Source organism: Carassius auratus, chromosome 47 (genome assembly GCF_003368295.1).
Source record: "Carassius auratus strain Wakin chromosome 47, ASM336829v1, whole genome shotgun sequence".
Lineage (NCBI taxonomy): Eukaryota > Metazoa > Chordata > Actinopteri > Cypriniformes > Cyprinidae > Carassius > Carassius auratus.
Genome location: NC_039289.1, coordinates 12,141,340 through 12,166,175, shown reverse-complemented (window position 1 = coordinate 12,166,175; position 24,836 = coordinate 12,141,340). Strand labels below are relative to the sequence as shown.

Sequence of the window (24,836 nt, the reverse complement as noted above, 5' to 3'; positions counted from 1 at the left end):
CTGAGTGCTCATCAGGTTTTTTATGAGGACTTCTCCATCTGCGCTCCGGTTCTGGTGGGAGTGAGAAAAAAGTGAAAAGGGATGTATAACAGGATGTGTATATATATATATATATATATATATATATATATATATATATATATATATATATAGCAAAAAGCAAATTAGGCATCTTACTCATTTATTTGCAATATGATAATAGTTTTGTCAATTTATCTACTATTGGATATACATGCATCAAATGAGAATCCTGTGGTTTTATTTTATTTTTCTGAATATTTCAAGTATATTTCAAATGATGTATGGGGTTAATAGCATTTGGTTTATTGAAATGACACAGATGGAAACGTCATTTAAAAATTTAGTTTTGAATAAAATAATAACTTAATAAAACATAATAACATAATAAAATACACACAATTAAATACATTTTTAACTTGACTGAAAATGTTGCACAATAAAAATATTCTGTTCTCAAGTGATATGATTTAATCTGAGGTCATGATTGTTTTCTTCACCATCATGTTTCATATTTAATCTCAAAATCTTCACTGACAAAACTTTATCATGGGTAAAAAATATATATATATATATATATATATTGGTTGTGGTTGAAAATGACCTCACAACTTTGGGACAGATTGCATAAAACTTTGTATAAATTTTGTATAATACATTTTATAATTTTAAAAAAAAATAGTGTTATTTTTATTATTATATAATTTATATGGTAACACATTAGAATAGTTAACACTTGTTAACTATTAACTACAACATTTCTCTTAAAAAAATTCTTAATTTGCTGCTTATTAATAGTTAGTAAGGTAGTTGTTAGGTTTAGGTATTGGGTAAGATTAGGGATGTAGAAGAATAAGGTCAAGTAGAATAAGGCCTTGATATGTTATTAATTAGCAAAAAAAAAATTATAATAAAAAAAAAAATTATGACCAAATTTATGAAGTTTGAGAGATTTATCAATTATATGCCAAAGTGTAATTCTTCTCATCCTCCATCGCAGTAGATGGCGCTGTGAGTTTTCTTGTTTTTTTCCTCACACTGTGCTAGTCCGTGTTGCCATGTCCGCTTTTTATAAGTGATCTTGGGCTTGTTTTGGTTATAAACATTAGAAATCGCGGATGTGAGTTTGTGGAGTTGTATTAAAATAAACTCGTTTATTTACAAATATATGTGAATATATCCTCTTATTCAAAAGAGGGAGGTCGCTAACTGTAGCCTTATATTTTAACCCGATTGCGTCTTTATTGTACTCAATCTGGCAACCTCTGAACTCTCCCCGCCTATCAAACGACCATGAGCGCAGACTGAACTTCGACACAGCATTTGACTTAAATTTATCGTCGAATGTATTATTTATATTATTGACATTTGGCGTTCTCGTCAAGTAATTCCATCCTGACGAACAATGACAGAAGTTAAAGTCAAAAAAGAGTCCACGGACCCTGTAGATATCGAGAATAGGTGAGTGGAGCCCATCCGTGCGTAAAGCATGGCCTTGCCTGTTTACATCATATGACGACGCGTGGATGAATAAAGCATCAATTACAGTTACTACCAAAGCTACTCTGTCATTTCTGTGTATTGCAAGTATTTATAAACCTAAGTTTATGGAAATACTAACGATAGTTTCCTGTGTTGAAGGATAAAAGAGTTGTGTCAGCAGTTTCCACATGGGATCACAGACCAGGTCATCCAGAATGACATGCCTCATGTTGAGGCGCAGCAGCGGGCCATGGCCATCAACAGACTGCTGTCTGTGGTGAGATGCTCCGCTCCAGCTGACAGTGCATGAAACATGCCTTTATGCTCATGTCTGACTCTTCATTTGTGTTCTCAGGGTCAGTTAGACTTGCTCAAAAACAGCAATGGCCTTTTATACCGACTCAAAGATGCTCAATCTGCAAGGTTGGTCTCTTTAAATGCAAGAATGTGCGCAAACAAATTAATGTCAAATAATATGATTTGCACACAAATTAGTGGATTTAATAAAAAGAAATACGTACTTTTACTTGAAATTGCATTTATAATATTGCACACACCTTTATGTCTTTTTACTAATTCACTAAATGTGTGCACAAATTTAGTGAATTAATATTAGTATTAGTATGTTAGTATTTTAAAAATACATGAATATTACTTCAACTAAACTTATCCATGTTGTGAATTAATATGAATTAACTTATATATAAGAATATAACTTGATTTTAATTAATTTACAATTACAATTCTTTGAATCTGAATTTTAATTAATATTAGAATTTTTAAAAATACATTTAAAATTTTATTTGAATATTACTTTAATGTGCATTTATGCATGTGGTGAATTAATATGAATTAACTTAATAAAAAAAAAAAGATTATATGTATATATAAAACATATACAATTCTTTGAATCTGAATTTTAATTAATAATAATTTACTAACTATGCCAAATTTAGTGAATTAGTAGTTATTAAAATAAAATAATTCAAAGAATTTAAATTCAAATGATAACTGTTTCTTTTTTTTTTGACAGTAAAGTAAAAGGCTCTGATACCCAAGAAAAGCTAGTTTACCAGATCATAGAAGATGCTGGAAATAAAGGTGCGATGCATTTTATCATTTTGCATATTTTTTTTTTTTTCGATAAATCACAATTAATATTGATCCCGACAGCTCATATCAACAGCTTTTTCTGAATTCTAAAGGAATTTGGAGCAGAGACATCCGATACAAGAGTAACCTCCCACTCACAGAAATCAATAAAATCCTCAAGAATCTCGAGAGTAAGAAGCTCATCAAAGCGGTGAAGTCTGTTGCGGTGAGCTGATCTCCAAACCTTATTTAAACCTTTGAAATGTTTAATAAGCTTCAGACCTACTAAACTCTCTTTCCCATCCAGGCCTCTAAGAAGAAGGTGTACATGCTGTATAACCTGCAGCCGGACCGATCTGTGACAGGAGGTGCCTGGTACAGCGATCAGGATTTTGAGTCCGAGTTTGTTGAGGTTCTCAACCAACAGTGCTTTAAGTTCCTGCAAAGTAAGGTGGGGATGTAATATTTCTCATTCCTCTTTCTGATCTTTAAAATATAAGGCTTTGAGTTTAAAATAAATGTGTGTATTTTCAGGCTGAAGCAGCGAGAGACAGTAAGCAGAGTCCCATGGTGCAAAGAAACAGCTCATTTGCCACCTCTCATGAAGTGTGGAAGTACATCTGTGAGCTCGGCATCAGCAAAGTGAGTGTGAACAATATCTTCAAGGGATAGGAATAGGCAAAAAATGAAATATCCTGAATGTTTACTGAACTTAAAGCCATCCAAGATGTAGATTTGAGTTGAGAAAAATAGCATTGCATGACTTGCTCACCAATGGATCCTCTGCAGTGAATGGGTGCCGTCAGAATGAGAGTCCAAACAGCTGATGAAAACATCACAATAACCCACTGAATTTAATGAACATAATAGGTTTAATAAGTTATGATATATCTGTTTGCAGGTGGATTTATCCATGGAGGACATTGAGACCATTCTAAACACGCTGATCTATGATGGCAAGGTGGAGATGACTATAATCGCTGCTAAAGAGGGGACAGTGGGGTGTGTAGATGGACAGATGAAGCTCTACAGGGGTGTCAATCCCATAATTCAACCCACCGGCCTGGTCAAAACTCCATGTGGACTGTGCCCGGTAAACTTTTAGTGCATTGAAATCACAAGTAGGCAGTGGTGGACAGTAACGGAGTAGCTTTACTTCGTTACTGTACTTAAGTACATTTTTCAAGTATCTGTACTTTACTGGAGTAGTTTTATTTTGAGCAACTTTTACTTTTACTTCACTACATTCCAAAGTATAAAATCGTACTTTTTACTTCACTACATTTCATAAAACATATCGTTATTCACTATATCACGTGCTCCGACACTCAGAAGCGGTGTCTGATTCATCATGAATGAACTGAGTCTTTTCAAAATAAACTTTTAAATCGGATCGAAATCGCACCAAACGATTCGTTTACGAATTAGAATGATTCGATTGAAGCTGTTCTGGAGTCGACCACTCACTGATTCAAATGAACCGTTTAGTGCGAGTCTCCAGAAGTAAGAACCGGGAGATCTTGTGAGCGCGCGTGCGTCTGATGTTGCTAAAAGTAAGTTATGTCGAAATTTTGGATTAATTATTGTAACTGAGAATCATATTTAGGTCAAAACTGTCAGTTGTTTGGGAACTAAATCCGTTGTAAAGAGAGATCTATTTAAGCCCACTGAAATGCTCGAGTGCAGACGATGCAGACACATCAATTTTAGGTAAAAAAACAACAACAACAACAAAAAAACCTTAAAACAACACAGATTAAATACAATAACTCATGCATGTTCAAATTCACCGCTGCCGTAATGTTAACAGTTTTATTAAAATGTCCTATGTTACGTCTGTTTTTATATTGTTTATCGACAGTAACGTTATACATATGTATATTGTTTGGATTAACTAGACGAGTAGACAGACATTAATGTTCATCGTACTGAAAATAAGTAAATATTGTTAGCTGATGCTAACTGTCTAGCTAACAAGCTTGTTGGTGCTAAGTTGATGTAATTTTTATAAATGTCCAAATATTTTTATTCAGCCACACACACACACACACACACACATATATATATATATATAGATAGATAGATAGATAGATAGATTACATCTGGTTAGAAAAGAAAGGATGTGATGTTCAGAACATGGTAACTACAGTAATTATCAAAGTGGGAAGAGATGCACCCCGTTTGGCCAGGGGTGTTTTTAAACCACAGACAAGATTTGAGAAGGAAAAAATCATTATGTAATTTTTTGTTATTATTTTTTCCCTTAAAATGTTCTTCCTAACTTCAGGCCTTATTATCATGTCATATATACAGTACAGACCAAAAGTTTGGACACACCTTCTCATTCAAAGAGTTTTCTTTATTTTCATGACTATGAAAATAGTAGATTCACGAGGAAGGCATCAAAACTATGAATATACACATGTGGAATTATATATGGAATTATATACATAACAAAAAAGTGTGAAACAACTGAAAATCTGTCATATTCTTGGTTCTTCAAAGTAGCCACCTTTTGCTTTGATTACTGCTTTGCACACTCTTGGCATTCTCTTGATGAGCTTCAAGAGGTCGTCACCTGAAATGATCTTCCAACAGTCTTGAAGGAGTTCTCCGAGAGATGCTTAGCACTTGTTGGCCCTTTTGCCTTCTGTCTGCGGTCCAGCTCACCCCTAAACCATCTGGATTGGGTTCAGGTCCGGTGACTGTGGAGGCCAGGTCATCTGGCGCAGCTCCCCATCACTCTCCTTCTTGCTCAAATAGCCCTTGATGCCTTCAGTGTGACTCTACAATCTTCATAGTCATGAAAATAAAGAAAACTCTTTGTATGAGTTTTCCAAACTGATGTAATGCTAAATTTCTTCAAAACTGTTCCCATGAACATACTCATCTACATCTTGGATGGCCTGAAAGTCATTTTAATTTTTGGATGAAGTGTGCCTTTAATGTGCCAAGTTAACAACAGTTACTCTCTGCTCTGTAGGTTTTTGATGACTGTCATGAAGGGGGCGAGATCTCTCCATCTAACTGTGTTTACATGGCTGAGTGGCTGGATTTCTGAAAAGCCAACCGGGTGTCTTTTGTTTTCTCTGTGGAGAAAGTATTTTTCATGCAGCGGTTCGATGCAACTGAAGATATCTTTTTATTTATGTTTTGAACATTAATGACTTTCATTGCTGGAGCAGAACTACATTAAGTGAATAAGAAGCAGCTTCCACCTGGTTGTCAGTGAAATTTGGACACATAAGACTTATCTTTTTCTTTTTTTGTTTGTTAATTGCTTCTCTTCACCCACAGATATGTCTTTAAAGATGTAAAAAAAAACATATCGATAAATAAAGGTTTTCATATTTGTTGATGGGTGGTCTGCATATTGGACCATGTGTTTGAATCACTTCTATAATTTTACACACTGCATCCATATTTTAGCAGAATCTTATATGTATATATATATATATATATATATATGTGTGTGTGTGTGTGTGTGTGTGTGTGTGTGTGTGTGTGTGTGTGTGTGTGTATATATATATATATATATATATATATATATATATATATATTAGAACATTAAAGCAGCACAGCAGCACATGTAACTTTTTTGTCCCCATCACATTTTATTTAATTATTGAGAATATGTTACATGTTAAGGCATGTTGGATCCAACCCGGTTGCCATGATGACTTGAACATCATTGATAAGATATTTCAATATTTGCATATGAAAGATTCTGAAGATTTTGGTCCTTTTTTTAAATGATGTTTTCACTTAAATACCAGCATTTTCCCACACCTGCAATACTGAATTATGCATGTGCTGGAGTTTACATTGATCACACACACTGTTCAAATGTATAAAGTTATTCCACAATGATGCTTTCATTTCATCAGAAGTGACAGTAAAGTCTTTTACACCGTTACAAAAATATTTCAAAGAATCCTGGAAAAATACTGCCAGTTTTCCACAAAAATATTAATCAGCACAACCGTTTTTAATATTGATAAATGTTTCTTGAGTGGCAAATCAGCATATTAGAATGATTAAATCTGACCTATGGATTAAATATTGGGGTAATATTGAATGTAAATGTTATCTTATACAATACTGAAAATCAGCGGTTGTATTCAAAATACAGTCATTCCCTCCTCATACAACTACTGGATTAGGGAGTTTCAAAACATCTGATTATTTATTTAAACGAGTATAAAGGTCAATTTCCATATCTGATAAAGTTGGCATGATTTTTTTTTTAGGTATCATTTGAGGTATCATTATATATATATAATGTAATATTAGTGACAGATTAATTATGAACAAGAACACTTACACATACACATACACATAATCTCAAGAACACTTATTGGGAATCACTAAAAATCAAGCCTGGTAACTATTTTATTCACTCATTATGTTCTAATACGTAGGCCAGTCTTTCTCTTCAGTAACGCAGTCTGTTCATCTTCTGCCAGATAATTCATAGATGATGAAGAGAGCGAAAGGTGTTTTCATCAGTGTGACACATCACGCATTTCCATCACAGTCGCGCGGTAGCTATAGAAACAGAAGAGGAGGCGCAGCATCATCTGCTGCCAGTGGAGGAGAAACAGCCGATGCGACCGACCTTCATTTCATCCGGTCCTGCTTCTGATGGTGAAAACCCGGTCGTTCGTTTATATTAAACATCCATAAAATCACATTCAGCGCTTTTATTGTAAGTCACAATAGGCTTGATGAAGTTCGTCGTGGTTTTGGTCTCCGCCGGCCTCCTGGCTTTTCTCGGCGTGGCCGTCGTCCTCATCGCCAGCGTTTATTCGCGATCCTCGGCCGCCGCGCCCCACGCGCTGTCCGACAACCGCTCGCTGTCGCTCCTGGAGCCGCTGCCTGGAGCCGTGGCGCACGCCGGGCCGCTCGGAGCTCTCCATGGTGCTGAATCTTATGACGGAGGTTTAGATATGGGCCTGAAGATGCCGTCGCTCAATGAGTTGACTACCGGGGACGTGACTGGGCCAAGCCCGAAACAGTTCACTCTTGATCGACTCATTTGTACCCCTGTGCCTATCAGCGATTGCAAATCCAGGGGTTTGAGAGAACAAGCCGATGACCCGTTCGCCGATGAGGAGGACTGGATCCTCCGCACCACCGCCGAGGAGCTCCGGCAGATCGTGATGCAGCAGAACGACCAGATCCTCGTGGACCAGAGGACCATCACGCAGCTCACCGCGAAACTCTCGGAGTGTGAGAGCGGGCTGGAGGAAAGGAGTCTTAACGAGAGGAGTATGGGGGTTTGGGCGGGCAACCGTCGCCACATGGCCGGGGATGATGTGAGCAGCTCGGCTGCGGTACAACTGCAGACGGCTCGGGCTGTGGAGGAACTGGAGAGAGCCATTCTTCAACTCAAAGATCGCATAGAGAAGTTGGAGGTTGGTATGAGAAACTATAAACACCCACTTGGAATTTGGTGCCACTGGGGTATTTAAGGAAAACGGTTTTGTAAATAAAGTAGTAGGCAAGGATGCGTGCAAATGTGAAAAATCAGGGGGATACTACTGGTTCACACCTGAATTGTAGATGTTGTAACATAGACTTATGGACCAGAGTTGTTATTGCTAAAATTAAATACAACCACTAATACTACTACCACCACCACCACCACCACTACTAATTGTTTGTGTCAATGGAAATAAAGCAGAAATGAAATATAAATATTAAATTAAATATAAATATTAAATTATATATATTTCAATAATCGAAAAATATACTAAAAGTACTACTATTACTAAAAGTTAAACTCTAATAAAAATAAATGAAATAGCGATAATTATAATAAAAATGGGGCGAGATTTAATTATTATTGAAACCTATATTTTCTGTAGAGTTGCTATTGTGAAAAGCACTTTAAAATTATTTACTCACTTTCATGTCCTTCCAAACCCATATGACTTTTTTTTCTGTGGAGCACTAAAGAAGATATTTTGAAACAATTAGTGGTCACTCTTTTCTGTGTAATTACAGGGAGCTTTCAAGGCTCAAAAAGCATGTAAAAGCATGATAAAATATTAAAAAGGGTAATTGGTATAACTCATGCATCATATCGAAGTCTTCTGAAAACAAATAATAAGTGTTTGAGGAACGGAACGAAATATAAGTCATAGTTCCCTCAAAATACTGACATATTAAATGAGAACTAATTCGAAAAGTATGTCTGATTCAAGAGCAAACCATTCTTTCGAGTTCCTTTAATTCAAATGGATTTAATATAGTCAGATACACATGTTGAACAGGATGTAATAGGTTTTGCAATAATGACTTCTTGCATAATTCTCTCGCAGTTGGAGATAGGCCCCGCAGCGATGAACCACACTGAGCATACTGTGAGCACACTGGGGAGTGTAGTGGTGGGCGAGCCTGGCAGGCCTGTGGAGGATCTGGAGGGTGAGCTAGAAAAAAAGATTAGGCTGCTGGAGAAGGAGAGGAAGAACCTCCGGAAAGAGACCCAGAGCCACCACCAGCACATCGACCAGGGAATCAACACCTTGCAAGAGCGTATTACAGAGCTAGAACAGAGTAAGGAGGAAGCTTTGGTTAAACTCAAGAGGATGAAATGGATTCTTCATTTTCAACTCACTCTCTCAATCTTTCCTTCCCAGGTCTTACAGATTACAGTTACCCACAAGGGTATAAACTTTCCTTCCCTGTGAGGACTAACTTCATGTACGGACTTGTCCGGCGGAATATTCCAGAGATGTACGCCTTTACGGCATGTCTGTGGCTCAAGCCTGCTGAGAGTGGAATTGGGACTCCATTTTCCTATGCTGTACCGGAACAACCCAATGAGCTTGTCCTGTTGCAGGGCATTCATAATCCAGCAGAACTACTCATCAATGATAAGGTGAGACCCTCTACACTAGTAGCCTGGATGACCAGAGTTTAGTTCTAACCCTAGTCAAAGACACCTGAGCCAGCTAATCAAGGTCTTTTAGAATTTCTAGAAAATTATAGATAGGTGAGGTTTGATTAGGGTTTGAGCTAAACTCTGCAGGGAAGTGACCCTCCATGCCAAGGTTTGAGGAACCTTACGCAATACAGCTGATGGACTCATTCCCTCCATTTACAGGTGGCACAGCTGCCTCTCTCTTTGCCCCAGGGCATCTGGCAGCACATATGTGTGAGTTGGACCCTACGGGACGGAGTTTGGAAAGCATATCAAGGTGGAAAGTTGAGAGGACGCGGTGAAGGGTTATCCGCGTGGAACCCAATCAAATCCGGGGGCGTCTTGGTGTTGGGACAGGAACAGGTGAGCAAGACCTGGAAGAGTCTGAATACAACCTCAAAGGTACACCTTCACTCTTAGAACACAATGTGCAAAAATTGTACCTTTGGTGGTGCAAAAGCTCGTCACTGGGGCAGTACCCTTAACAGGACATCTTTGCACCTTATTTAATCCTTAATTGTTCATAGTATTATCTTAAGGACACATATTTCTACTCTAATGTACAAATATACACCTTTTAGGGGTAGATGAGGTACAAAGTTGTCCTTTTAAGGTTAGTACCCCAGTGGCAAGCCTCTAAATGTGCAATTTTTGCAAAAAGTTTTCCTGACAGTATTTGCATCCTTCAGAAGTTGTTAATCTACAAAGGAATACCTTTGATGGTCCTACCCCAGTGACAAGGCGTAGGACCATTTCTGCACAGTATTTTTGATGCAACCTTGTGATAATCCATGTGTTACCCTTGGCTCCACTGCAGGACACCCTCGGTGGGCGGTTTGATGCATCCCAGGCTCTTGTTGGGGAGCTTTCATTGTTTAACCTGTGGGACAAAGTGTTGTCACCAACAGAGGTTGCCGCTCTGGCGACATGTGCAGAATCGCCACGCTTGGGAAACATAGTCCCTTGGACGGACCGAGATGTGGACGTGTATGGAGGGGCTGTCAAGGAACCCGTGGACCCCTGCCTTCAGAGCTCTCATCCCCGGCAGTGAGCAGGGCTATGGGTTGATACCTTTCTTTTTTTATGGCGAGGCTAAATGAAACAAAATGGCCTGAAAGGTACGACAACTGTGCCATGGGCCCAGTCTGTGTATAGAATATATTTACCAGAGCTACACTCTCACTGAGTGTTTGTTTCTGCAGGAAAGGGAATTGTCTGTGCGTGTGGTTTCGTTACTTCGGATAGAGCTGCAGCCGAAGGCTTTGATTGCGTCTTGTGTTGCTTGTGTTATTTCATGCATTACATCACAATAGTCCACTCAGATATAGAGAATGTTTTTCTATTGCGATGGATGTGGCTCATTCTCACAGCACGTGTCTTGCTCTTGTTTCATTGTTTGTGTAAAGTGGAGCTTTCGCTTCTTTCCCTGAGCAGCTTTTTCCTTTCTTGTTTTTATTGCCGGTCCCTTAGGATCACTTTTCTTGGTATACACTGTTATTTCAGTCCTACAGTACTTTAAGGTGTACAACGTCTTATCTTGTCTTATCAACGTCTATCATAACATGTCTTAAATTTTTGTCTTTTGGCATCGGGTCAAATGGGTCCTTACCCCGCAGTGTACTTTCTCTCACAGATTCGGCGAGATCTAACAATTTTTTTTAAAGCCAAAATGTGTTATCTGAAGCTTATTATCAGAAGCGTTGCTCTAAATTTTAAAGATCTTATGTGAAGCCCATACACTGTGAAAATATCAATGTAAAACTGTAATTGTTGTGTTACCATTCCACTGCATCTAGCCCTACGTGCCCCTTCACAGAGAAAAGCTTATGGGGAAGTGCCTGTCTGTTTATATAAATCTTGCTATTGGTTGAGGATCAGCTGTGATGTCAGTATAGTGCTTCTTCATATTTGCACCAAGGATCTTGTGACAATTGTGGATGAAAAATAAAAAAATAAAACTGTGAAGAAAATGAAATATGAGAGTGCATTGTCTTGTTTACTTATCTATCTATCTATCTATCTATCTATCTATCTATCTATCTATCTATCTATCTATCTATCTATCTATCTATCTATCTATCTATCTATCTATCTATCTATCATTCTTTCTATCTATCTATCTAGATAGGACCTTTGAACCATCAAGAATGACTCAAATTCATGCAAATCATTGTTACTCTATTGCCATTCTCATCCGTGCATTCATTCTCTTCATGCTGCTGCTGTTGAATTATAGATGTATGTTAATCACCCCCTCCATTGACCACATTGACCACTGCTGCTTCTCTCCAGCCAGCAAATATCATTCTCTCTGTGTTTGTGTATTTCCTCTTCTATAGAGTCTCTGTATTCACCATCTCACTTTATTTAAACCTTTTAATACTGAAAAGGGTAATAGCCATAATCCAGCTCTGTATCCTTCATATATATTTCACACAATCACATAAAAATTATATCATGACATGGATGGTGTACGATGGCTGCCTTTATTCCTCACAGCACTGGTTAGACTAGACACGTGTTATTATGCTTAATGCTTAGTGTTCCTGTAGCTTAAGTGGTAAAAATTGTTAGCCTGAATGCACTGTAAGTCACTTTGGATAAAAGCGTCAGCTAAATGCATACATTTAATTTAATTTAATTTAATGCGCAGCCAGACTCTCATCTGATGAAAGCCTCCTTTCTTCTCCTCTAGCTACTATTTTTATTTATATTCTTGCCCAAATCTGTGGTTAGATTATCCCCTGCCCCTGTTTTTGTTTGTAAATAGAAAATGAAAATCCCCTATAATCCATAAATCAAAACAAGGTCTGTCTGGGAAACCCATAGAAAGCTTTTAGATGATCAAGTGCTGGGTTTCAAAATCAGCACCGTCCAATGCATTACATGCTGTGCATCCTTACCAACAAATGGCTAGCTTAATGCTCTCCCTAAATATTATATTGGTATATGAGAAATTATTTAGCTTAATCACAGTGTTTTAAAGTGTATCCACTGTTGACATTTAAAGGGAATGTTCATCCAAAAATGAAAATTCTGTCATTTCTTACTCACTCTCAAGTTGTTCCAAACGTGTCCTGCAGAACACAAAAGAAAATATTTTGAAGATTGTTGGAAACCAAACAGTTTCTGGTAACTACCAGCATCTGTTTGGTTATATTCTTGGTGACAGGTCTCAGATCAGTGTGACAGTTATCTGGGGCAAACTCTCCAGCTGTGCACAGATGTATCTAGAGCTTAATACAGGTCAGTAAAAAGCAAGAGAGTAAACCACACAGATGAAGCGTGACCAATGCAGCGCTATACAGACCGCAGTGGGGTTACATGGGGATAAAACACAGATGGTGTCTGTGCTCATAAAATACAAAGCTTAAAGAGAAACCAAAAAACCTTTGCTTATTTTGTGGATAAACGGTTTGTGGTTTGTCTCACTATTCAGCCTAAAGTATTGGAATGATATAAAAGCAAATAAATGAGAACAGAATATTCATTTTTGGGGATTTTATTTATTTATTATATTTTATTTATTTACAAAAAATGACCAATAAGACATGAGTTGCATTATTGACGTCAGTAATTCACTTAAAACTTAAAACTCCACAATAACACACAAATTTTCCTTTATAGGTGAACGTCTCCTTTAAGGATACTCCTTTAATTTGTCCATTTCCACGCTCTAGAACGAACGACACGCCCACGGACCAATCAAAACAAGCGACGCGTTACGAGGGGCGGGGCTACGCACACAGCTGTCGTGCAGGAGTGGTTGCCATGGTGGACATGTCTCTCTAGCGATGTCGGTTTAAGCAACTTCAATTTTATTTTATTACGGTACGTAAAAAGTCTCTTAATACTTCACAAGCTAGTTTATATGCAACGTTAAACTCCTAGGTAGATCATTTAATGTCGATGGAAATAAAAACGAGTGACCTAGCCATACAAATTAGCCAAGTAAGCTAGCAGTTTTCCTGATAAAATACTGTTCGCTTTCCAAAACAAAGCTAATAATCTCTTCATAAGCATGCAGGACTATTACTAACCATCCATGGCTTATATGAAATTTAGATTAAAAAAATTACAATGGTATTAGCATTGTTGTGTGGACATGGAACTATGGTAATGTCATGTTATTAAACCTGATAATTGAAATATCATTGTATTATTTTAAGTAATCTTGCTGTAATATGGTGTATCAAAGTATTTTACCGCGATATTACAGATACCACGGTTTCTAAAGCTATAAATGAATATCCATCTTAGATTTATTAGATCATATTTCTGATATCTTGAACCTGTCCATGTTTTCCTCATCTAGAGCTATTCATCATGGCAGAGACGGTCGATGGCAAGAAGGACGAGGCTGACTATAAGAGACTACACAGCTTTCCTCTCATAAGGGTGAACACTTGCATGAATGGATTTGAATCTTCAATGATCACAAATGATGAAAATTATAAACAGTACTGTAACATTTTAAACATTTTCTGAACTCAAACAGTGGAGCATGGCATTGGTAACACCAGGAATCATTGGTTTGTTACATGCATGAACTGATAAAAATGTATGTCTTCAACATTTTGAGATAAAGGTGTCTGTTAAATGTATGAAGGTAGTTGAGAAATAAATGACATCAAAAAGAAAAAGAAAAAATATATGTCAGTTATTTTTATTTATTTATTTATTTTTTGAGATAAAAGTGTCTGTTAAATGTATGAAGGTAGTTGAGAAATAACAACTCAAAATGAGTCTAAAAGTTACAAAACCTAACGAAAGACACCAACAAATGGATTCAAATCAAATTGACCTGAAACATATATATTTCCTCCGCAGCACACTGATATGCCGGAGGAGATGCGGGTGGAGACCATGGAGCTCTGTGTTACTGCGTGTGAGAAGTTTGCCACTAATAATGAGGTTCGTTCTCATCGCCATCTTGGAGAAACCGTTGAGATATTAATGATATCTTCTATGGGATTGTTCATTCCTGTGGGGGCTTCTATCTCGACAGAGCGCCGCTAAAATGATAAAGGAGTCGATGGATAAGAAGTTCGGGAGCTCTTGGCATGTGGTGATCGGCGAGGGCTTCGGTTTCGAAATTACACATGAAGTGAAGAATCTGCTGTACATGTTCTTCGGTGGAGGTTTGGCGGTGTGCGTCTGGAAGTGTTCCTAACCCAAATACTGTCTGACAAACACTTTTTCATGTGCTTTCTGACTTTATACTGAATGTGCCACATGTGTATGTTTATTTATATTCAGTACTGAACAGGGTGCAGCGTTTCACATGGTTTATTCTGAATGTAGTGTTTTATGTTTTCATCTCCATTTTAGCTGGCAGGGCATCTGTGGGGTTTATTGTCCAATTTCTGCCACTCTTTTCAGTCTTCTTTCTGTCCATCCTCGGTTGTTTATGATCATTTCCACCTCTTTCATTTCTTTTCTGAAGGACAAAGTATTTTTATATGATAAAATGCTATTTTTCAATTCATATGGGAATACATTCTTTTTTTTTTTAACTAAAAATATTTTATAGGAGTTGTACATTTTGCACAGCTGTAATGGGTATTTGTTTTTATTGATAACTATTGTTATTTTCTTGTGTAATAAAAGCTCATTAGAAATTATTTATTTTGCCTCTGCTATATGTAATTTCAAATGACGGAAAAGTTGATATGACAAAAAAAAAAATATATACGCTCCCCCAAAAGCAGACGCTTAAAGTTATAGTTTGCATAAAAAGGTACATTTGCTGAAAATATTACTCACCGTCAGGCCATCTGAGATGTAAATGAGTTAGTTTTTTCATGGGAACAGAGTTAGAGAAGTTGCTCCCCAATGGATGCTCTGAAGTGAATGGGTGCCGTCAGAATGGGAGTCCAAACAGCTGTGATGCTTTTATCAGCTGTTTGGACTCTCACTCTGATGACAAATTAATACTTTTAATGGAGAAAAATGACTTGATGCTTAGAATTAGATGCATAATATGTGTGTATGCATCGAGAAAGTATGTGTTTCTAAAGAAAATGCTTTGATATTTGAAGTACGTTTTATTTTCTGAGTACTGCATAAGGGAGTGTAGACATCTGGTTTAGAGCATCTCTTTACTCAGACACACACTGACCTGCTGTCAGGTTATTGTGCACTTCATACCTATTGACACACATTAACCTTTCTTTGCTCACCTTTTCACCTTTTAAATACTCATACTTGCAGCAAAAGGACGTTAAGATCCAAAAAATGACCAGTTATGATGACTGCTAAATTTCAAGTGCCACTATTCACTGAAATCTCCACTCCAGGTTTCAAATCGTATTTGCATTCCTGTATTTTAAAAAAATGTTAATGGCAATGCATCATGCCAAACAGTCAAAATGTCACAGTAAAAACATGCTAATTGGCTAACTGTAGGTTACCTTACTATATACGGTGGAAAAACTAGCAATGCTGTCGAATGTATGGGTTTTGCAAGTAAAAACTAATAAATTCCTGAAGAGTTTATGGTGAAAAACAGTGAAAGGACAATCCTATTAATCCATGCATGTCAGTTGAGATGTTTAAAGTTTGGTATATTAGCATTATAAGCACTTAAGGAAATACGGTTATGGAACATATACAGTCATGAAATATAAAAATGTATATGCACCAATATGGCATCCCGTAATATCGGCAAAACATTTAATCAACCATAGCTTCTGTTTTTTTTTAACTGTATGTTTAAGTAGAGGCAGCTCTATTCTTCTGTATTGTGACTTACATTGGAGTGTAATGGATTAAAAAAAAAAAACTTTTGGGTGGGGGCTTGACATCAGTTGTTGATTGGATGTTGAGATATGGGCGTGGCTTGTGAGCTTGCAGGGGCGGAGTTAAAGCAGACTAAATGATTTAAGTCCTGCATATAAGTCAACAGATTTTTAATTTTTGAAGTGCAACGTTTTAAGTTCATTATGAATTCAAATTCATTTTTAACAGATTAATTGTTCTCAGTAAGGTCTAAAATATGCATTTATAAAATGTATTTTCCACATTTGTGTGAACTTTAAATGCATTATGGTGAAATGCATCCTTTCTGCCTGGCCCTGGCATATTACCAAATCAGTCAATCTTTTGCTCTGCAGCACTTAATACTCTTGAAAAGGATTTACACAACCTCCCACGCTCTTAACAACTTTGCTTTAATCATTTGGCCTTTTGGCATCTCCCTCTTGATCAGCTTCATTTCAAAACTGTTACTTAGCAACCCACGTAGTCATAATCAACTAGCCTCATGGTACAATGTCATACACTTCCCCTTCTGCTGTGTATCTGATCTCTGATTGCATGCCATTATGCAACATTAGCAAATGTGCAGATTTGATCACGAAAGCACCAAGCGTTGAGGGATGTTCTCTGGTTATTCATTTGCTGATATGTGAATACTTGTTCCAGGCTGAGGTGAGGAGGTCCCCCAGCAGATGTACAGGGTGAGGTTGTGAAACCCAAAAATGAGACCCATTTTATATTCTTATTTTATTTAAATCTTAATCTCAATATTTTGTTAAATTGAATGTAACATTTTTGTTCATAAATGGAAAAACAAATTGTTAAAACAATACATAATGTAATATTAATATTTACTCAAATAATAAATGTTATTTTTATTTAAATATAATTGTGTAAAAATTTATTCATTTTATTTTTTATTAATATCAATTAAAGTATTTATTTCTTAATATTAACATTGCTAGCATTGATTTTTCTAAAAAAAAAATAATAATAATAAATGTCAGGAATTATTTTCACTTGTTATTTTATGTTTATAAAAATCAACTACCAAAATGTTGAAAATGAAAATAATAATAATAATCATTGTCACCATCATATTAATATTAATAAGAATACTATTTAAAAAAAAAAAAATCCAATATTTTATTTAATTTTTATTTGTTAAAATATAATTAATTTACATTTTATTAATAATATGTATGGGGGGGGGGGGGGGGGGTTGCAAACGTTCATGTACACATCGGCCTTCAGGGACATTGCACCTGTGGCTGATAATTGTGTTCCTGTGTCTGCACTTGTTTGTGGTTTCACTTGTCCTGTTCATATACCACACTTCCTGTGAGCTCATATCCTGACATTCAGATGTCCATCTCCTTTTCAATCAAAATACATCCACCGCAGGAAGTGGAAAAAAACAGCACAGCAGATGACCTTGTCAAAGTGGAGGCTCTGTACTCCCACCCGCTGTATGATTGGCCCACCCCACTTGTGTCTGATGGTGATTGGCTGCTGGATGTCTGAACAAAAATAAAAGAGGAAGAGTGTAGTGACATCACAGCTATGACATCATTTAGTTTTGGTTTAAAATAATTTGGATTTGTTTGGTTTTGTAATATAACATATAGACTATATAATTGGTTCAGTAGATAAATTAATAGAAAAATATTAATATATATACTGAATTATTAATTATCACGATCTGGCAAGTCAGTGAGGATTCATTTGTGAGTGAATTTTATCTAAATGGTTCAAGGATCAATCTGAATCAAAACGATCACAACCAAAAACATTCATTTTTTTAAAAATAATGCTTCATCCTTGCCTCTAGGTGTCAGTATGAGGTACAAAATTGCTGATGTATTGGCTGTTAAAAAAAAAATCAGCTTGAATGATTTTAAATATTATTAATTGTGATTTACATATTGTGTTTTGATTATTGTTTATCTATTTTATTTTATTTTTGTAAGTGTGTGTATATCCACATGTGAATGCCGGACGAGCTGTGAAACTGAAGCTTAACAGAAGGGAGAGTGTATTTGTCTTTTTCTTTTCTCTCATTATTTTATATTTCAATGGATGAACTGTAACCACCATAATAATGCACAGAAAAATCAATAAAACAATTTAATAAGCAGACAAACTGGCATTGCTCTATCCTTTACTGCTATATCTTTAAAAAAATACAATTATCAAAAGTGCTTCACTACATATTAACATTTGAGAAAAACAATGAAAATATTCACATCATAGAGACGACCCGGGCAGCCACTAATGAGCCATTAAATTAACTTGTAATAAAAGTGATATAATGATTTTCAAAACCGTATGAAATCAAAAAATGTATTTCTGTATATCTGAAATGTTTTGTACAGGATTTCATAATTCATCATTGACTCAACTGATTGGCAAACCCCCGTTGGCCAACAACAATTGTGTAAAAGAAAGGAAATAAGATCATGTGATTGCCTTCTTGATATAAAAATGAACACCACTTCTGTAAAAGCTCTTCCTTGAACGCAGGATAAATCTGAATCATGTAAGTATATGTGATTTTTTTTTACTAGTTTACTTTTATTTTAAGAAACATGTCAAATAAACATTTACTAAACTAAGTATCACTTTAATTGTTGGAGCTATTGATTAAATGATTTGAAATTAATTTGTGTTTTATTATTATCAGTATTAATCTTGACAAAGAAGTGAATTATTTTGAAAGTTAAAGCATGGACCTCAGAATCACGTCACTGATTCTACTTCTACACTTGTCAGGTAAGATTACACTGTTAATGGATCGATATGATCAATTATCAAAAGTCTAACACAGACTAAATATATTTCTTCAGAGCAAACATTTTGGTCTCATTGTTTGTTTCTTTTCTTTTCATTTAAAAAAATAAAATCAGGCTCTCTAACACTGAAACGCATCTCTGTGACCTGTGATAATATTTGTGCTCTGAGGGAAACCAATGTGAAGTTGAATTGCTCTTATGACAACATCCACACCAAAACTGCGTTCTGGTTCAGCGAGAAACAAAGTACAAACTGGAGAAATAACAATGAACCTGAAGATTTGACTTTAGACTCAGATTACTCAGGACGGGTGAAGAAGGTCATTAGTAAATACGAAGCAGAACTCACAATATCAGACGTGAGAGAGACAGACTCTGGAGAATATCAGCTCATGTTCAAGGAGAATGGAGTTAAAATTCTCAGCTCAGCGGCCGTCAGTCTAACAGTCACAGGTGAAACTGAGTCCAGATTCTGAACACTTCAGCTGCTTTCATTTGACATGCTTTATTAATGTTTATTCTATATTCAGACCTGCAGGTGAGGATGAATCCTGCATCTACAGACCAGAAAAATCAGAGAATAGAACTGACCTGTGAGACTTCCTGTGATTTGACGTCCAGACCTCAGAAGTACTACTGGAAAAAAAATGGACGATATAAAGAAGATCTTAATCATTCCAGGAGCATTGAAGTTTCATTCGAAGCTGGTGCCAGTTACTCATGTTCTCTTACTCCTGATTTTATCATCTCCTCCTCTCCTGTGTGTGAGTGACACTTAAAATTTTTTATTGAATAAGCACTGATATAATATCAGTGTTTGTTTATACATGAGTATACATTTAAAGGTATTTTCATACCAAGACTAATATTCGTCATGAAAATTATGCACGATTTCTGCATGGGATTTTTTTGTTCAAGTGCCATTTTGTCACATAAATACATACTCAGAGGAAGACAGAGCCGGCCCTGACCAATTTGCTGCCCTAGGCAAGATTTTACCTGGCGCCCCATGCATCATAGCCCATTTCACCCTGTCATTGTGTTCATGATTTAGCATATATATATATATATATATATATATATATATATACACACACACACACACACACACACACACACACACACACACACACACACACATTAGAGCAGAACTGTTTCCAACACTCATAATAAATCATCATATTAGAATGATTTCTAAAGGATCATGTGATAGACTGGATGTCACATGTGACACTGAAGAATGGAGTAATGATGCTGAAAATTCAGCTTTGCATCACAGAAATAAATGATAATTTAAAGTATAATAAATTGAAAACAAATTATTTTAAATTGTAATAATATATCACAATATTACATTTTTACTGTATTTTTGATCAAATAAATGCAGGCTTGATGAGCAGAAGAAACTTCTTTCAAAAACATTAAAAATAGTAATGTTTCCAAACTTTTGGCCTGTACTGTATCCCCCCAAAACTGCACATCTGTAGAGTAAAACATTAATAAAAAAGTGATAATAAAAAATGCATCTTAAAACTGACATGATTGTACAAAATCACAGTCTGGGGACTCAGAACAACTGCTAACATTAAGTTTAAGGTAAAAATAACTGCCATGATGAAATTATAGTATCTTACTCCTATGCAATAAATTGTTCTTTCACTACATCTCTTTACCTCTGTCTTTATCCTCTTCTCTTCTTTTTGGCACTGTATCTATCGCAGACTATGCTCATTTATAATGTGTCATGTATATTCGGCCTTCCGTCACAATCAGGAAACTTTCACCGTGTCTAGAACTGGCGCGAGCTGCCAGGCCCATTTCTACGAGCTGTGTGTTAACAATAGCAGTGCTGTCTACATTGGATGCGGCATCGGGCACGCTACACAACCATAGACAGTAAAAGAAATGGACACAGCGACCCCATTGGAACTCAATTGAGACAATTGAAGCCCATTTTTGGCGTTTTTTTTAGCACTTCCGTTTCTGACGCGCAGACTCAAACGAAGCTTGACGACGTCAGCAACCTGTCTGACAGATGTAAATCTTCTAGTAGCTGTGCGTGCAAACTGCCATCGTTAATCTTGCAGAGACGGCGAGCTTGAGCGGGGAGTTCTTTGGCGTGAGTCAGCAGGAGTAAGTATTCTGATTCATTATTTTGTATAGTATTTTAAAATGTAACGCCAGTACGCCATATTAAGTTAATTGCCTGCGAGCTTCTCCTCCTGTCTGTACGGTAATGCGACAGAGAGACGAGTGGTTATGACGCAATCGTTAGCCTATTTTTTACAAAAACTGTTTATACGGGGCCATAATGTAACAGAAGGTAATGGAGCCCTTTATACATTGTTGTGTATCTTTAGAAATAAATAATGGACAAACGGAGTCTTTAAACACCTCAGATGTAAAGTTATTCACTGTCAAAGTGACTCCAAAATGACTGGGAGTCAATGGGAATGCTAACGCAAGTGAAGTTCTGCTAAAAGATGGCAGCCCCCACCCGACTTCAACTTCCGGTCGAGTTCCTTGCCGCCTGTACACAACAAATTACCAGGCGGCAAGGAAGTTGACCGGAAGTTGAAGTCGGCCGTGTGCCGCCATCTTGTAGCAGAACTTCACTTGCGTTAGCATTCCCATTGACTCCCATTCATTTTGGAGTCACTTTGACAGCGAATAACTTTACATCTGAGGCGTTTAAAGACTCCGTTTGTCCATTATTTATTTCTAAAGATATACAACAATGTATAAAGGGCTCCATTACCTTCTATGTTACATTATGGCCCCGTATAAACAGTTTTTGTAAAAATAGGCTAATGATTGCGTCATAACCACTCGACTCTCTGTCGCATTACTGTACAGACAGGAGGAGAAGCTCGCAGGGAATTAACTTAATATGGCGTACTGGCGTTACATTTTAAAATACTATACACAATAATTAATCAGAATACTTACTCCTGCTCACTCACGACAAAGAACTCCCCGCTCAAGCTCGCCGTCTCTGCAAGATTAACGATGGCAGTTTGCACGCACAGCCACTTAGAAGATTTACATCTGTCAGACAGGTTGCTGACGTCGTCAAGCTTCGTTTGAGTCTGCGCATCAGAAACGGAATTGCTAAAAAACGCTAAAAATGGGCTTCACTTGTCTCAATTGAGTTCCAATGGGATCGCTGTGTCCATTTCTTTTACTGTCTATGCAAATTGCCAACAACTGATCGTGCGCTCTGTTTCTGACGCACTTCAAGCACTCGATGGGCGGGGGAAGATTGAAGAGCCGGACTTTTTTTTTTGCTTTATTTGGTAGTATTTCGAATTAATGGTTTTTAAATAGTAGCCTATTATAAAAAAAATATGTAAAAAAAAATAAATAAATAAAAATTAACTCGTTCACTCATTCTGGCGCCCCTATGGATGAGTGGCGCCCTTAGCATTTGCCTATTCCGCCTATGCCGCGGGCCGGCCCTGGGAAGACCGTCAGGACATATTACGGCATTTAAGACAAGAGCCAGTCTTTGCACTTGAGCACTAGTTACGTCTTTCATGTACTTTGCCCAAGTGTTCAAATGCCCATTTTGATTACACAATGGGATAATCATCAGTGTTGCATCACTGTTACATCGGTGTTGTGCATTTTACATAAGTTTATTTACACATTTTTATTCAAATACTTTTCACTTAAAAATGTCTGTACAGTGCGTCCATATGTAAATACAGATTACAATTTAGTAATTGTGATCCTTCTAGAGAAGCGTTGAAAAAGCAGTAGATGTTTTACAAACTACACATATTAATCTCCATACCAATAAAATGTGCAATGATTATTTTTTCCCTACTGAATAATATTTCATGTCTAATCAGAATAACTTGCATTTAAAAGGTTTCCTCATTCTAGTGATTTCAAGGCACACGAGTTCCTGAAATGAATTAATGTTGGGAATCGGCTTAATCTGAAACATCACTCGGGATGTGTGTATTTAGTTTAGTGTGCATTAAAGGCACTTCGTTTTTTCCTACTTGGGACGGATTTGTCCACCTACTTCCTGTCTCATGTACACTCTCTCTCAAGTGGCCAAGGCCACAGATGTGGCTATTTGCTCAGGCCCAGTAAAATGGTCTGTGCATGACTGGCATCAAATTGTAGTTATATGAAGCCATTTATGTGACAAAAACAGCAATTCTTATTGGTGGGACATTTTACTTTGTAGTGCGATGGGTGACAAAAAGTCTCCGATTTACAATCATTTTTATTTTTATGGCAAACATTTATCTTGACATTAAAAGACCTTAATTGTAATTTTCACAGCAGTAATCTGTGTCTCTTTCAGGCATTTCTAAGAGTGGCTGCTGGGATGTGACTTACTCCTCTAGAAGAGTCTGTGCTTTGGTCGGCTCAACAGTAGACATTTCCAGCACATACACACATCCCTCTCGTCATACTGTAAATAAAACATTCTGGCATTACGTTCAGCCTGGTGACTTAAAGGATCTGCGTGAGGAGCATCAGTTTGCTGGTCGTGTGGAGTATGTGGAGAACAAACTGAGAATCAAAGAGCTCAAGATCAGTGACTCTGGAGAATATCGATTCAGGATCATCACTGATTCAGAACAATACTCTAGATCACCTGGAGTCATTCTTACTGTAACAGGTAAAACTGATTGATAAACTGATTGTTCAAAAGGTTTCCTGCATACTTTCTAATAGGCTTTTTTTTTTTTTCAGATACGCAGGTGAAAAGCAGCCCATCTGTTGTTTCAGAGGGACAGAAAGTGACATTAAACTGTTCAACTAAATGCACTCTGAACAACAAACATACTTACATCTGGTACAAGAACAGACGACAGGTAACAGATGGATTCACTAAAGACAACAAGCTGTACCTGGACTCAGTCAGCGATGAAGAGCTTCACCAGTATTCCTGTGCTGTAGGAGGTAACACATCTCTCATGATACATGTGCTTCAGTTATAAATGTTTGATGAGTTCAGGTGGTTTCTCTGATATTCATGATTCACTTTGTGTTGTGAAGATCCCGTAGATAACACAGCGTTAAGCCATTATACAGTCACTCTGCTGGTGTTTTTATCTCAGTTTCTCATAATAGCAGCTCTGTGGATGTGGTGAGTAAAATATACTGTAAAATTGCATGCTAAATAATTAAATGAAATCAGGTTATAAGAGTGTCCATTATGATTCAAAAGGTTTTTCATCAGAATTCCTCTCAATTGAAAACTAAGCTGAAAACAAAAGTGAAGGTAAAATATTATGTATATATCATATTTAATCTACTTTGATATATAAGATACAATGGCTGCAACATTGGTTTCAATGTATTTAATGTGTTTGTATTTGTCTGTCTCAGAATCTGATGTTCTACATCTGTACATCTGCTGTCTGTCCATCAGAGCCGCTGGAATGATGTCATTGTGTTCTTCCATTGTGACATCATCACCTAGCAACTGAACTGTCAGCTACATCAGTGACACAGTGTCAAAGACAGTGACACATCATTTATTGTCCAGTCTGCATAATCAAGCAAATATAAAACCAAACAAAACTATAGTCTAGTGTTCAGCTAAATATTTTTCTGGAATTTTTTTTGTAAAAATGAACTTTTTCTTAAAATATCCTTTAATGTAATTTAATAAAGTGGTGCAGCTTTTGTGTTCTGTGTATAATATCTTATGATTTCTTAATTTTTGTATAGTAAATGGTTAGTCCTTACAGTTAGCAGGTAGGTATTGACCTAGTTGCGAACGAGACCGGACGGTG

The 24,836-nt window shown here is 36.7% G+C and overlaps 4 protein-coding genes across 5 annotated transcripts; all 4 read left to right on the top strand.

Annotated features, from left to right (window-relative positions):
- Nucleotides 1-1,271: 1,271 nt before the first annotated feature.
- On the top strand, nt 1,272-5,955 carry polr3f (polymerase (RNA) III (DNA directed) polypeptide F). The gene is made up of 9 exons (XM_026236322.1): nt 1,272-1,479; nt 1,660-1,777; nt 1,856-1,923; nt 2,534-2,601; nt 2,706-2,818; nt 2,900-3,043; nt 3,127-3,234; nt 3,494-3,685; nt 5,576-5,955. The coding sequence occupies exons 1-9, from the start codon at nt 1,424-1,426 to the stop codon at nt 5,651-5,653; spliced, it is 945 nt and encodes a 314-aa protein (XP_026092107.1). The 5' UTR covers nt 1,272-1,423; the 3' UTR covers nt 5,654-5,955.
- A 1,080-nt stretch (nt 5,956-7,035) lies between these two features.
- LOC113065122 (neuronal pentraxin receptor-like) lies at nt 7,036-11,489 on the top strand. 2 transcript variants are annotated; one of them, XM_026236319.1, is made up of 5 exons: nt 7,036-8,009; nt 8,919-9,153; nt 9,237-9,478; nt 9,704-9,922; nt 10,338-11,489. In XM_026236319.1, the coding sequence occupies exons 1-5, from the start codon at nt 7,320-7,322 to the stop codon at nt 10,569-10,571; spliced, it is 1,620 nt and encodes a 539-aa protein (XP_026092104.1). In that variant the 5' UTR covers nt 7,036-7,319; the 3' UTR covers nt 10,572-11,489. The 2 variants fall into 2 exon arrangements, with proteins under 2 accessions (XP_026092104.1, XP_026092105.1); XM_026236320.1 differs by having other exon boundaries at nt 7,038-8,009; nt 9,704-9,883.
- Nucleotides 11,490-13,224: 1,735 nt separating this feature from the next.
- LOC113064630 (dynein light chain 4, axonemal) lies at nt 13,225-15,031 on the top strand. The gene is made up of 4 exons (XM_026235458.1): nt 13,225-13,351; nt 13,836-13,918; nt 14,351-14,434; nt 14,529-15,031. Exons 2-4 carry the CDS (start codon nt 13,847-13,849, stop codon nt 14,691-14,693), a joined length of 321 nt encoding a protein of 106 aa, XP_026091243.1. The 5' UTR covers nt 13,225-13,351; nt 13,836-13,846; the 3' UTR covers nt 14,694-15,031.
- A 3,698-nt stretch (nt 15,032-18,729) lies between these two features.
- On the top strand, nt 18,730-24,728 carry LOC113065119 (uncharacterized). Its single transcript, XM_026236317.1, has 9 exons — nt 18,730-18,818; nt 18,963-19,051; nt 19,186-19,524; nt 19,602-19,835; nt 23,393-23,713; nt 23,788-23,997; nt 24,094-24,184; nt 24,266-24,319; nt 24,427-24,728. Exons 2-8 carry the CDS (start codon nt 19,006-19,008, stop codon nt 24,291-24,293), a joined length of 1,269 nt encoding a protein of 422 aa, XP_026092102.1. The 5' UTR covers nt 18,730-18,818; nt 18,963-19,005; the 3' UTR covers nt 24,294-24,319; nt 24,427-24,728.
- Nucleotides 24,729-24,836: the final 108 nt, after the last annotated feature.

Coding starts and splice junctions, on each gene's coding strand:
- LOC113065122 (XM_026236319.1), top strand. CDS start 7,320: ATGAAGTTCGTCGTGGTTTTGGTCTCCGCCGGCCTCCTGGCTTTTCTC. Junction 8,010..8,918: donor ATCGCATAGAGAAGTTGGAG/GTTGGTATGAGA, acceptor ATTCTCTCGCAG/TTGGAGATAGGCCCCGCAGC. Junction 9,923..10,337: donor GTCTGAATACAACCTCAAAG/GTACACCTTCAC, acceptor GCTCCACTGCAG/GACACCCTCGGTGGGCGGTT.
- polr3f (XM_026236322.1), top strand. CDS start 1,424: ATGACAGAAGTTAAAGTCAAAAAAGAGTCCACGGACCCTGTAGATATC. Junction 1,778..1,855: donor TCAACAGACTGCTGTCTGTG/GTGAGATGCTCC, acceptor TTGTGTTCTCAG/GGTCAGTTAGACTTGCTCAA. Junction 3,235..3,493: donor GTGAGCTCGGCATCAGCAAA/GTGAGTGTGAAC, acceptor ATCTGTTTGCAG/GTGGATTTATCCATGGAGGA.
- LOC113064630 (XM_026235458.1), top strand. CDS start 13,847: ATGGCAGAGACGGTCGATGGCAAGAAGGACGAGGCTGACTATAAGAGA. Junction 13,919..14,350: donor ACAGCTTTCCTCTCATAAGG/GTGAACACTTGC, acceptor TTTCCTCCGCAG/CACACTGATATGCCGGAGGA. Junction 14,435..14,528: donor AGTTTGCCACTAATAATGAG/GTTCGTTCTCAT, acceptor CTATCTCGACAG/AGCGCCGCTAAAATGATAAA.
- LOC113065119 (XM_026236317.1), top strand. CDS start 19,006: ATGGACCTCAGAATCACGTCACTGATTCTACTTCTACACTTGTCAG. Junction 19,836..23,392: donor CATCTCCTCCTCTCCTGTGT/GTGAGTGACACT, acceptor TGTCTCTTTCAG/GCATTTCTAAGAGTGGCTGC. Junction 23,998..24,093: donor GTATTCCTGTGCTGTAGGAG/GTAACACATCTC, acceptor TGTGTTGTGAAG/ATCCCGTAGATAACACAGCG.